At 39.4% G+C, this 14445-nt stretch overlaps 1 protein-coding gene across 1 annotated transcript in view; it reads left to right on the top strand.

Moving 5' to 3' along the window:
- The window catches only part of SHC3 (SHC adaptor protein 3), a gene marked incomplete at its 3' end in the record, with an annotated part of 57987 nt that overhangs the window by 26553 nt on the left and 16989 nt on the right, over positions 1-14445 (top strand). The window contains exons 3-5 of the mRNA XM_082013652.1: positions 7169-7232; positions 9812-9931; positions 13078-13131. Coding sequence (XP_081869778.1) covers positions 7169-7232; positions 9812-9931; positions 13078-13131 — 238 coding nt within the window. The remainder of the gene's footprint in view (positions 1-7168; positions 7233-9811; positions 9932-13077; positions 13132-14445) is intronic.

Below are 14445 nucleotides of genomic sequence, written 5' to 3'. Positions count from 1 at the left end.
ATTAGCACAGAAATGGGTTAGAATAAGTAGGGGGTTGTATGCTTAACAGTGAAGTCTTTAATTTTCAACGTAGTATTAGTGTGGAAAATGTTGGCTAGTATTTGGATTAATTTGACTAATATATGGTAATGCGAAGCCTGAGTGAGAGCAATTAATTGAGCTCCCCCACTCCACTTGCCTTTGTGAAAGCAGAGAGCCTCTGAGGGGATGGGCAAGGTGGAGGGTTGAAAACGAAATGGTCAGGGAAGCAGTTATGGTTATAGCTGTACTCGGGCTTTTCAGAAAGCGGGTGACTCCACGTGGTTCTGCAGAAGCAGAAGGACTGAGGCAGAGTGATCTTAACATGTTTAAAATGCAAATTGCAATGCAAAGTTAAGAACTGCCTAGCACCTTGGAAACAGAGGAACTCTGAAGTTCTTCTGCTAATAGCACCTAGCAGCTTGATTACACAGAGAAATGAAGGCATAAGGAATTTGAGTGTCTTTCGTATGACGTCCAGTCACACCAGACAGTTCATCACCACTGGGCGGTCCTTTATAGCAAATACAGCTTGTATATTTATAAAATGTCATATATCTTAGGTTATTCAAAAAGGCAGTCTTAGAACTTTAATCCTCTAATAATAAAGAGGTTTTGGAGGATATGTGTCTCCAAAGTCCTGCTTTGGACATGAAACCAATTATGCTGGGATTAGAGAAAAATATTCATTAGACTAAATTTTTTCATTTTACTTTTGTAAGGTTTCCTATGCCTTCCTTTGAAATATCTACTCCGGGCTACTCTTTGAGAGAGAAGATACTAAAGTAAATGTCCTGAGGCTGGACCCGGTTTGGAGGTTACTATGATGCTGATTTAGCAACAGAATACAGTTTTACTTTCTCTCTCTCCACCTCCCTGACCACTACCTAGAGACCACCAGTCTAGAGACCAGGCTGAGTGGGAAAAAGCCTGAAGGCCACAAAAGAAATTAAAGGATTGGAGCTACCTAACAGATCTAAACCTCCAAGTACATTTTTTCTTTAGTTTTTTTTTGCATCATTGACCTTGTTCTTGACAGATGGAGGGTTCTGCAGAAGGAAGGCTTTTGTAGCTGTGCATTCAACATCAAGGTTTTGTATACCTCCTCTTTGTGTTCATAAAAGCTGCAACCAATATTTTAAGAGGTTTCCTGTTTGAAAGATACCCCAAATTTTGGACCAGGATTGTCAGAGTCTAAATAATGATTAATTGCAGATATATATGACTCTGTTCTCAGCAGTGGAGGAGCAGCTCTATACGTCTTCGACATCACCTGTTGGTGGCATACCTTTGCCAGAGCTGTAAGGAAAAAATGGATGTGTTTGCTCCAGTTTTGCTAAGTACAGGTGTGACTGTGTGTGCAGGCAGAAGAGATATATCTAAATAAGGTGTGCTGCTGGATAAACAGTTTCACTCTACATTTCTAAAAATAAGACCATTGTTCAGAACTACTCTATTAGAAGAAGTCATCAAGATCAGGTAGACTTCTCTGTTACTGATGAATTAAACAGTTTCTGAAACTTACTTGCATGTTATAACAGAAGGTACAGATTGTACTGAAATTGCCTCAAATATTCCTTAAAGTTAGATCATCTGTAAATACTGAGAACAGAGCTGTCATTGATTGTCCCAATGAATGAAAGGTTTCTTCGGCAATAAAGGCAAAAGAGTCCTCTCACATGCATTAAATTCTGTTATCAGATTGATGTAAGTCTCACACTGAAGACGCAGGAGCGTAAAAATAACAACCTTTGGATGGATTGCATACTACATACCTAACAGCATGTGGTACTCTATGTCTAACAATTGCCAAAGCCAACCCTTTTACTGTATGAAGTTTATTCAATAAACCAAAAATGAAGTCGGCCAGCTTCCTTTCATTTTCTGCTTGCAGATTTTCTACGTGTGAAAAACTCTGTTTCAAGAAACAAAATGAGGAGCTGAGGGGATGAAAAGGAGGAGTTGTCGTCTCCTTGCTCTACAAGTGACAACAGCTTGCATGCCACGTCTGCCGATGTCACCTGATTCCACAAACCTTTTCTTCCAGGCTTTCCATCGCTTGTGCAGTCAGGACAGGCTTCACGTTGGTCAGACTGGTGTGCCAAATGGCATCGCTTGGTGTCTGTGCAACTTTCTGGGTGGAGTTCCCCAGAGAGGTACTCGCCCCACGGTAGTCTGAATTTGTGGCAGTAGGCGCATCCACACCACACAGTTAGCCTCTCCTTCCTATCCATACCCTCTGCTCTTTTTTCCTTAGCTACTTCTGCAGCCTTACATCTTCCAGACATGGTAAATTTGCCAGTTGGTATTTAAAGTTCTATAAACAGCAATATACTGGTTTAGTCTTCAGAGCTTGTGAATGTCTCCTGTGCTACTTCAGACAGCACACGCTCATTTTGTCTGTTTTGCAAAAGAACAAATAATATTTCAATTATTAAACGGATTTCTAAAAATCTATTTTTGGTCTCAATTTTTTTTCTTTTTCAGAAGCAAGTTATTTTTATGCTTGGTATAGAGTTTGTTTCTCCTCAGAAAATACTGGTACAACACTTGGTAATGATTTATAAATTATTAAAATAAATTGGCAGGAATATAACACTGTTGAGAAACAACTGGGAGCCTTCTGTAGAATTCTTCTAGACATGTCATGCTTTCATTTTAAAAGTCCATCTTTTGATGTCTTTTTTTTTTAACCTGTGAAGCCCTATGATTTGGAGGTGGCAAAGGTAAACCTGGGAACTATAGGATACTAGAAGATATTAAGAAGAGAATATCGCCAATTTTTAACTCTTGTCATGCAAAACATTTCAGACTAAAAGCTAGTGATGGTTTCTCGTCTCAGTATTTGAGATGTCTGTACTTTTTCCAAATATGTTGAGAAAATCTGTGCAATTTGTATGTGCCTGTCATTTCTCTGAAATATGAGTTCCAGAATTCTGTTTTTTAATCAATTAAATTGTATTAATTAAAACAGCAACAACACAACCTAGCATCACAGCCAAAAAAATCATTGAAACCACAAGAAGGGAGGATATTTTCATGTGATGGTGTTTCACGAAGGAACAGATTTGAGCTTCCTGAGTGGGCTACTTTATATAACAGTCAGAGTAAAATATGACTAAAACTATGAAAAATATCAGGGCAATGCCTTTTCAATGGAACAAAATGGCAATGTAAAATGTCTTTTCCTCCATCTCAGAGAGATGTCAAGTCACTTTAAAGCAGCATAGGTCAGCCTCGGAAAATGCATATTGGTAATTTTTCACTGGATACATTTGGGTGCCGAAATTACATCAAAATACACAACATGTTTTGTGCCAAGAAAATGACTCCACAGTATGACCATCTGCAAAGCAGAAAATACTCTTGGACAGATTTGGAACTCGGCATGTGGTCCCTACTGCAGACAGCGCAGTAACTAATTTTACAAGCGATCCAGATAACTCTACACTGCTATTTATCTGAGCCTAGCAAATGAAACGGCATGTGGCTTAGAAAGGTGTAATGTGTGTTTATGTTGAATAACTTTCATATTGGAAAGGAAGCAAATGTTGTCATACCCAACTTTTCCAAAGTCTGTGCAACTGTTTAGCCATGCAGATATGTCCAGAACTTCTGCTTTTGCCTTCCTTAGACAAGCGTTTGCATGCGTAAGTCAGGTAACGGCACTCAACCTAGCAGCAATATCTATTTCTGGGCTTGATTTGTGGCTCTGGTGTTCGTACTGAAGAAGCTTTTGCAAATTTGATTTGCTGGAAAAAAATGCTTACGTCTGCCTGGCAATGCAAACTAGAAGGGAGTCTTTAGGATGCCTTTTCCTCATCACTCGGCTATCTGTGTAAAGAGCCCCCCGCCCCAAATGATCCAGAATATTTTGAACAGAGAGATCCAGGAACCTTCTCCTGGAAAAAGTGTGTATCACTGCAATGGCAGATATTCAGCCACCCTTTTTCTTCCTGTTTTCATCAGATAGTTCGTCAAGACTCCTTAACTCCCTGATGGGATAAGTACTGCGCCTTTTGTTGCAGGCTCACAAAGAGTTGCCACCAGGCCACTCTGTCCTTGCCTGGGCAGAACTGTTCTGTGAATACCTCTTTTGAAGTTCCCAACATTGTCACCAAAAGCTTTGTTAACTTAAACCCTGCGGTTGCTTCAGGAAATGAATACATTTAGTATCCACACAGTTTCAAAAAATGAAGTTAAAAGAATTGTCAAATTCAAGTTCAGACATCCTGCCTTATCTGACGTGTATCTCAACAAGCTGACACCTTCCTCAGGTCCTTCCCTCCACTTCCCGTCTTCCTGCAGACTTTGGGAACACTGAGTTCAGTAAAACCATGACATTTTACTAAAAGGAAGATGGGTAGTTGAAAAAAATCTATAGCACTTTGTTACTGAGTGAGAGGATGCCTATCCTAGCTTTTCAGCTTAGCACTTTCCCCGCTCGGCTGAGGCAGGGAGTACGAGCAGTAACCAAGGCTGCCTTGCTAACCCTCAGCCCCGGGCTTCAGCCTCTTCAGCGGGTGCATTTCCTCTCCTACACTCAAGTGGCAGTTTTGATCAACAAGGTCCTTGAGTCAGATGGGTCTATTGAGTAACACGCTTTATGTCTGATTATCAGGAGCTGGCAGGCAGAAGAAGGAGTAGCAAAACCGCTTACAAATCCCAGCCCTACACCAGAAAAATAACAAGCTTGTAAATGTTTTTTGTCAGGTGTGGTGGCCTGAAAATTCCCTTTTCTCCCTACCTGCTCTGTGTTGCCGCTAGAGAGAGAAGAGAAGATGGTGGAGACAAATAAGAAGAGAAAGGAGGTTACAGGCGAACGTATCCCTCAAGCGCAGGTCATATCTGAAACACAAATCCTTTTTGTGAGAGGCAAAACCTAGGAGGGACCTCATTGCCCTAATCAGACCGCTGGAGGAGGCAAAGAGGATGAAGTTCTGGTGATGCCTGTGTGCCAGCAGTTTGCAGCCAGAATGCCCAGGTAGCTCAGACACACCTGGGGAAGCATGAGGCATGGGTCTGAAAGACAGCAGTGGGCTGGGGAGTGCCACAGGCCTGGACTTCCCACCCTGTTGCCTCCAAAGGATTTGGTTTGGGGCAAGAAAGAGATGGGAAACCACAAGTTTTAGCTCAGTAGCGAGGCTGAGGGAATGGCACTGTGTAACATAATGTCTGTTTGCTTTTCCTGATTCACAGAAAGACATTTTTTGGAGGAGGAGAAGAATATTTCTTTTTCCTGATTACATTTTCAGGAGTAACCTATGTCTCAGTGTCATGATGATCAGTGTGTGTGATGCTTTCTGTCCTGTATTTCTAGGCTGCATCAGGGCTGCTCTTCTAAACCAACCAATTTTTACTTGCTCTGTAAGAAAGGTTAGTAGCTACTTTAACTAAAACACTTGTTTGGAGTCAAAACAGCGTTGTGGTAAATGTGGGAACTAAACACAAGTGCTGAGCTGTGAAATGGAGTGCGACTGTAGCTGTGATGTTCTCAGGGCATATGCAAGGCAAGGTTTGTAGTGAGAGGCAATTTTATTAGATTAGCAGATGTAGTTGGGGGAAAAAAAAGAAGACGACGACATGCTGTGGAACAAAGCAGCTCTCCTTTAGACCTGAAGAAAGGTTTGTATGCCTGAAAGCTTTTTTGACTATCTCTTGTTATAAATGTCACTCTTCTTCAGAATGTCAGGATTTTAAATGTGCTGCAAGGCCACCCACTCCCCAAAAATAATAAATTCATGCAATTCTTTCAGGTGATTTGAACATTGGATTGGGCCCTAGGTAAAAGGATCCAGGGCATAATGATATAGCGATTACTGATTGCAACTGGATAAATCTGTGATATTTGCTGAGCCATTAATGTTGAATGCTGGTTGGTATATGGTATTTCTCTCCTGACTCATTGATCCTGTGCATTCACCTAATGCGTAGTTGAAATATCATCCTGCACATGGCATAAAATTAAAATAATTTATGTTTTTATCAAGATGATGTTTCAAGGTTTTGATTATTTTGACTGTTCTTTAGCCTGTAGTCCATGTCTCCCATTCTGCTGGGTTTTTTTTTTTTTTGCATAGAATACATGTTATTTGCATGTTTTTAGGTCTAAATATAATGTGTGGTTAGTCTCAATCCATATTTAGAACAGTTAAACAAGGTTTGGCGTCCCTGTACAACCGCTCTGTCTTACAGTATCAACGGGACAGATCTATTACAGCATCGTAGCTAATGGTCACAGGAAGGTCTCTGCGTGCACTGGAGAAAATTCTAAATACTGACCAGACTGACTATTCAGCTAATAAGTTGTTAAATACTGAAAGGATCTATAAGATTTGTTTGTAGCAGTATGATTTAATGAGTTTTTGTGGTATACAGTTGCTCTCCTATAAGAGAGTATGAATTCAAATTAATTTTCAACCTGCATTTCTGTAATTCAACTTGAGTGCAATGGGAAGAATGAAGCAATGTTAGAAAACTGAAATAAAATGTTAATGGCATTAATTTTGCTTACAATGTAAAAATAGGTCCACAAATAAATTATTCAGATTGTATTGAACAAATATAAATTAGAATTTTATACATTACATTAATGGTATACAACGTGCGTATTACCAGGGTTATTTTAGCGTTCTGATTTTGTCTAACACCAGGTAGTCTTACTCTGACTGGAAAAATGCATAGTATACTAGTGAGAAAAAAGATGGTTACTATTCCTTAACTTACAAGAAAAGTTTAAAAAAAAAGGTGTAAAAGCGATGTTGACTAAAGGCATGTCTTATGATCATATTCCTCATGGCTTAATAAGGTACCAAAATGAGACATGGAAGAAGGTATTAAGACAAATATTCCAATTTACAGAGAGAAAAGATCTTTTTAATAGTGCAAGAAAATATTTTTATCCTTTGTAGTTCTCAGGATACTCTTCCTTACACGAATTTTGACTATTTACTATCTTCTGCTTCACACTGAAGTAATCTCAATTTGAATGGCACCAGTTTGAGCCTTGAGCAGAGAGCTGACTGACCCGCTAACTGTCCTCACTTGTGAACAGAAATGTGGTCTGAAGCTGTTCTCTCCCAGTACACTTCAAGTATAATGAAGAAACCCACACATTCATTTGCCATAAAGCTTTTTTCTGTCTCTTCAGGGAAGCAATCAGTCGTGTTTGTGAAGCTGTGCCTGGTGCCAAAGGAGCCTTCAAGAAACGAAAGGTATTTTTCTTTTCTTGTAGTGCAATTGACTGTGTTTTCTTAGTTCAACACAGAGGAGATGAGGCAAGGCAGGCAGGTGACTTGAAAGCAGCTTTGAGAATTGCAGATCATTAATCATTTAAAGTATTGGCTGTTTTCGCCCACTGTATGTTGCCTCTTGCCCTTTTGGTCAGGATCTGCTTTTATAGGCCTCTAGAAGTGTGAGCACATGTAGGAAAAAGATTGTGGCTTGCCTTTATATTCCTACTGTAGAAACCCTCTCCTTTTCATTCTTTTGTAGATTGCAGGTGGAGGGCTTAAAACGAAAAAAAAAGGGATGCCTTTTCATAAAATGTATGAGTAAATTGTGGAAATAGGTGCTGGAAGCTATTGCAGAAGCCAAAAATAGACATAGTTTTGAAAGTTCTGTTCTTGAACCATAGCTGTAATGGTGACAGTTAACGAGTTTGGAAATCGCTGATTTCTGGAAATGGAGAGAACATACCAGGTCGTCCTCAGTTCCCTATGCTCTTTGCATAAGCACCTGTATCTGATGCTCCGTGGCCAGCGCTGATGGCAGCTCCAGTGGACATTGGCCTGACACAGTTATTACCATGCTTTTATTCTCATTCACGTGGTAGGAATGAGGATCTGTAGGCAAGGAGTGGAGGAAGCCTCGGCTCGGCTCCTGCACTGATGGCTCTCAGCAGTCTTGCACTGCCTGCTCTTCCAGGGTTCTGCTGGCAAAGCTGGGATTTAATGCTAACTCTAAGGGAAGGAGCATAGAAAGCAATTAACTATAGCCCTTGTGTGTGTTGTGGGGAGCAGGAGAACAGGCTGGTGAAGGAAAAGTTCTGCCTGCTTTCCCAGCTGCTCCACCACCTCGGCAGAACCCCACCAGAAAAAGACGGGATGAAATGCCACTTGTTTGTAATGGAGAATCTTCCCCGGTAAAATAAGCCATATGTGACATGGTATAACTGGAAATTAAATTAAATTAAATTAAATTAAATTAAGGTTGTGGTTCCCCCCCCTCAAATTTATGTCATTGGCATTTCTAGGTTCTCTGGCTGTTGTTTTTAAACCTGAAAGTAAAGAGGAAAATATCTTTTTCCTTGGAAAGGAAAATGACATAAAGTATCATTGGAAAAGTAGGCTAAAGAGAGTCCCAAGTGCCTAGTGAGACACCTTGCTGCATTACTGGTTTTAGCAGCGATGTTGCTTATCAGTTATTGGAAAGAAATTGTGTTTTTAAAGTAAGTCTACTGGCTGAGAAGAAAATTTGCCAAGCAACAGAATTTCAGATGAATGTAAAGACACGTATCTTTTGCCAGCTTGTACTTTCATCATGCTTTTGCCACTAGAGGCTTATGAATTTGCTTAAGGTGACATGTACTTCTTGAGGCCAAGTTTTCACAGTTTACCCACGCTGTGGGCAGATGATCCCTAGGCATGAGCTGGAAATCACGAGGGTTTAAGGAAAGAAAAGAAACAAGAATATTCAAAAGGGCTTATTTTAAAGAGAATTTAATTAAATACTAGCACTGTAACATAACAAAATAGTGCAGCAAAAATATTGCGTATGAGCAGTATGTAAGTAACGTATTTTTAATGAATTAAGCAGAAGGAAAAGAAATTAAAACTGAATATATGTAAGCTTTAACGAGTAAAGAAGCACAAGTGTGTCCATCCTGCTAGGGACAAAACTTTCCAAGCTTGCAGGCATCTTCAGACGAATGCAAATACAGTGGCAGAGGAACACTGCCTCCAGTCACAGCTTTGCTTTTATATCCTAATGACTGGCACAAATATTCACCAGTGCGAGTTCAGCGAAGTGGAAGGTCTTGGTCTGCTGTTGCTGGGCAGCCTGGTTTTGTACGGGCTGTGGTTACCTGAGTGAGGCTGCTGTCATGCAGCTGTGTGGCTCCCTGCAGTTCTGTGAGTTAGGAATAATCTTTAGCTCGTGTTGTGCCCCACCATACAGAGGTTTTAGCCTATGGCTGGGCTTTTACCTACTGCTAAGAAGTCTACAAGCATAATGACACTGTTTCCCTTTTTGTAAGCATCCCATGAGCATCGCTGGAGTCCCACTTCCCATGTGGGAGGAGGGTAGAGCAGTCAATAGATGTGGAGCAAATGACAGATTTGTTTTTGGGAGCTGAAGCTGTTTTTACCGAATAAGAACATGCCATTTTAAGATCCTGACTTAAGGCATTCATCTTAGTCTGCTCACTTGGTCCCTTGGTGAAAATGAGACTTTGCTATCTCACAAAAACCCTGTTTTGTTAGGTCAAGAGTGGATGAATACCTGCCTAACTTGTTATTATTATTATTGTTGTTGTTGTTGTTATTATTATTATTAGTAGTAGTAGTAGTAGTGGTGGTAGTAGTGGTAGTAGTAGTAGTCTAAATGAGAAATTATCACCAGAGGAAAACAGCTGTTACAGTGAAATAATCCATGAAAAGTCAGCAACTTTTTAGAAACATTTATGAAAGGTTATGAAATCTTTTAGAAACCTTACAGCTAACCTTGCATAAAATGAAGGTCATCCCAAATAAACAGAGAACAAAAATGTACTTTTTTCCCCCCTCCCTCACAGCCACCAAGTAAAGTTCTTTCTAGCATCTTGGGAAAGAGCAATCTTCAGTTTGCAGGAATGAGCATAATGCTGAATATCTCCACCACCAGCTTAAACCTAATGACTCCTGATACAAAACAGGTGAGTTTAACTGCTGTATTAATTTGTGAAGCTTTTGATGAACAGCTTACCGCACAATTATTTGCTGTCTGCCAAAATACTCAGTTGCTCAAAGTTATTATTCCTCAATAATGTCTATAAAATGAATGAAAACAGAACATAAAGCATAGTAAGAGTCATAGTTTATTCCAGTATTCAACACTTTGAATGAACACATTCAGCTTTGATGAATTATTCTTGCCATGTAGCTTGATTTTGCTCTTAAAAAACTTCCGCAACATGGAATGGCATTTTCTGGTCGTGGGAGTTCTTGTTGGGTACAATTACAAACTTTCAGAGTGTTAAAAAGGGGTGCATTTGAGTAAGTGACTAAAGGACTGAATGTGCATCCCAAATTTTGCTGTCATTCTCCCCATTTAGACACTTAAAGGGCAATCTATTCCTGAGGCACTGCTAAAAATACAGCCTCAGGGATTTTGCAGTGCAGAGAAATGCCAGTCTTTTAGAGAGACAAGGCAGCCTTTTTCAAGCAGCCCATTTCTTCTTCATTGTGCTGAAGGTACAGACAGACTTTGGGGAATCACTGCAGTGGATTGTGAATGATGTATGAGATGAGAAAAATCCTTGCTCAGGGTATATATAAAGAGAAAGCAGACAGACATGCGTAGTCACTGCTGTGCTATTTGCTGTGAGCCACATACTGTGTTAGAGCACTCAACTTTCTGCCCAGATACAGCTAGAAAGAAAAAAAAAATCATGCTGTCCTTAGAAGCTTCAGTATTAAAGAATAAGAAAGAATACATACATTGTCTATTAAAAAATCTTGCTGTTTATTATTATGTTTTCATTGATTTATCTTCATTCTTATTGTTATTTTAGAAAACATCATAATCTTCTGCAGTAAGCACTGAGGGAGGCTGGTTGCAGTAGTTTGGAGCCTTATTATGGAATATACACAGCAGTGCTTTTTGTAAGGACAGCTGCTCCCAGTCAGAAGCATAGGAACTTGTTGTAATTACATCTACTAAAAAAGTGCCAAACCCTGAAAGTCGCCTTGTCTTCAGCTGATGTCAGGGTAGAAATGCAGTTAAACTGATTTATCTCAGGGAAGAATCTCCCCCAGAAAAATAGCCTTTTCTCTGTGTTGACAAAACTGTGTATCTTTCTCTCACATCATTCTTTTTGAGAGAGACTTGGTCTGGGTGCTGCAGGCCTGGGAAACGTCTGGTTTCTCAGAAATCCCCAGTCTGGCTGTGGTCTCTCTTGTTTCTTGTTTATGCCAAGCATTTGATTTGAAAATAAGCATGTCCCAGCAGCTTTGCCCTTTGAGGTCCCACCCAGGATGATGGCTGTAAACTTCTGTAATAGCCTCTTTTTCCCAGAGGGGCTGGAAGGAAAGAAAAGAAAAGAAAAGACAGTGTTGTTGGCCCTTGGGGTAGCAGGAAAGCAACTGCATGTATCCCTGCACAACAGTTCTGTGAACGTGTTAAGCAGGGATGAGTGGGAGTTGATTTTGGTTTGTTTATTTGTTTAAAATGCAGATTTGGTTACACTGAAATGCTTCTAAACTATGTGCAACATTAGTGAATAATTTCATTTTAAGCAATGCAAGGCGTTGGTAATTTGCTATGCCTTGTTTTGATATTTTGGCATTGGGCAGGGGCGGGAAATACCTCTGCCTCAAAGTAAACTAAACTGTATAGCTGTGGTATTAAAAAAAGTGTCTAATGAACTGATGGTTTCAAGCACCTTTCTGTTTTCTTAAAATTAAGAAAAATAATTTTTGAGGCAATCTGAAATAATATTTGGGGTTTTTTAGTTTAGTTTTAGTTTAGTTTAGTTTTAGTTTGCTGAACTAAAAGATCAGTTTACTTGCACTACTCAAGATAGTGACAATATTAAATGTGTAACAAATCTTCAGCAGTTCATCTCTACTGTTAGGATCACTTCTTTACAGTGAAAAGAGAAGGAAATCCTCACTGATGGGTAAGGGAATCATGGTTCACCACTGAACACTTAAAAATTAACCACATCTTCAGAGGCTGCTGGGGGACAAGCAAGAGTATTGAAAATTAAGCACTCTTTATATGAAAAAAGCACTATAAATAGTTGTAAACTCTCTCTGACTTGATGAAGCAGCAAGATCCAGAGAAACTCATGTCAGGCTTTTGTCTTTCCAAGGACGATAGTTGCTAGTTCAGGTCTTTAAGATGCAGGATGGTAAAAGAGCCCAGAGAGTATTTTCAGTCTCTTTTTTTTTTTTCAAAACAGTTTTCTAAAGTATGTGGTACCCTCTCCAAAGTGAGCAACTGAGATCCAAATGACTATTATTACATGCTCTGAGGCACTAAACAAGAGGCCTGTCCTATACCAGACAAATACCTTGGCATGGTTTCTGTGATTCAGATGATCAAGTCAAATTTTCTTTCAAATGATCTTTTCTTTCTTCGTTGTTACATGATTTCATTATTAAAAGATTTCATAAGTTAAATCTCAGAACAGCAGGGAAGCAGAGCTGTTCGTGTATTAGAGGTTCATGATAATTTGTCTCTTCCCAGAGAAATATCATATTAGTACAAATTGTACATAAGCAAATTGAATTTGAAATGCCCTGGAGTATGCCTGAGATTTTGTCCACAATGCTAGATTGCAGCTAGAGTCAAAATTCTGTTTCATATTGCAAACATGTTGGTGTTTGAAACATAAAATGACACAGTAGGTACTGCGAGCAATGTTAGGATCCTTAGCTGGTATGCAGGTTGGCATGATTTCATTGATTTCACCAGAGTGACATCAGCAGAGAAGTATTGTGACGAATAGGACCCTTTGCTCCATTCATCACTATCTGTAATAAAAAAAGTGAGCTTTAGCAGATGAAAATGTCTCCAAAGATACTGTATGACAGATCTCTATGATTTGCTGGAGTTCTGGGCACATTCAGCAATTTTGCCGTGTCCTGCTAGGTTTTAAACAACACCAGAATAGATACATCCATCCTTAAGTTTGTTCATTATCATGCTACTCTTTGCACTCCTTGTAGGTGAAATGCAGAGGTCATTCCGATCTTGGTTTTGGATTTTCAACCCCATACAAACCAAAAAATAAATCAAAAGTGTAAACTGTAAGAAAACCTGCTGACTCACACTTATTCTTTCTGACCCATACAGATCATAGCAAATCACCATATGCAATCTATTTCCTTTGCATCTGGAGGTGATCCGGTAAGCATTTTTTAAAGCTTTCCCCCACATAGATATTGCTTTATGAGGACTGTGTGACAAAATTTATTGCATAGCTTACTGAAAGAAAAATACAACTGCCATGGCTCCTGTTTATTGTTTCATAAATTCTTCTTGATTGTTGCCATCAAACTCTTTTAGAGGGAAACGACTGACAAGCAGTCATAAATCCTCCTCTTTGAATGACTGAAACAAAAAGTATCAAAGGGCTGTGAGCATTCATATAATAACTGATAAGCAGGCCTTTTTTTTCAGAGTAATGTAGTATAGTCATATGGGTATCATGTGAATTTTTGTCCTGACTGTTTTTTATTTTGTACTTTTACAGTAATAGACTATGTTGCAGTTATATTTATAGCAATGTATGCATTTATTTTTTTCCTTCTCGTCTTTAAGTGTACATTGAAAAGACTGCAAAATACTGCCTTCAGGTATATTCACTCATGCAGCTTGAAGACAGGCTTTCAAGAAAAGCCCAAATCTTTCTTTCTAGTTTTGCAAAACTTTCAGTTAACACCTACACATTTGGTTCATTCAGATCAAAGGGAAAACTTCTGCTTGTTGCACTTTTCCCTGTTTTTATAAGCAGTCCATCTAAAGGCATATTAAATGTGCTTGAAAAGTATGTGTCACCCCAGAATCGATGGGAGAGTTACAAAACAGGGACATTGCTCACCTCTTAGCTTAAAGGTTTGAAAGCTTTTAAACCTATATTAATAACCTGCCTTTTCCTCCATCATACAATTATCTGTCATTTATCAGTCATGTACTACAGGTAAGGCAATTTCTAGCCTGCTTTGTGAGTTAATTCTCTCAGTTCAACTCTGTTGAGGATCCTTTGCACTTTCCCTGTTCGTTTCACTATCCTCAGAAAACATAAAGGCTTAGTATAGCTCAGCTGAGCTCAGTTCAGTTCTGCAAGGGAATAGGATTCCGTATCATAGTAATTTGGGGAACAAAAAAGGGATCAACAGATTGCAAGGGATGCTGTAAATGAACAATTCCTGAAGTGGGCAGAGGAGTGATTAGCACAGTTCCCTGCCTCCATAAGAAAATTCTTCACTCCCCATCTGCCATCCCAAATGCTAAGTCCTGGAAACACCACTGCACACTGCCCACTGATAGAGTGATTTACCAAGAAAGAGGAGAGAAGCAGCAGTAGAGATTGAATTTGGAGTAAACAAGCTCTTCCAAATGTTTTAGAGAGATAAAATCACGCTACTGAGTCAGTGAGCTACCAGAGAAATCAAATTGCATAGTGTAAGGGAGCCTACAAGAGACAGTGAAATTGTAGTT

This window comes from Phaethon aethereus (assembly GCF_964289735.1).
Source record: "Phaethon aethereus genome assembly, chromosome: Z".
Classification (NCBI taxonomy): domain Eukaryota; kingdom Metazoa; phylum Chordata; class Aves; order Phaethontiformes; family Phaethontidae; genus Phaethon; species Phaethon aethereus.
The sequence above is the reverse complement of the archived record's forward strand: the minus strand, read 5'-3'. Positions and strand labels throughout refer to the sequence as shown.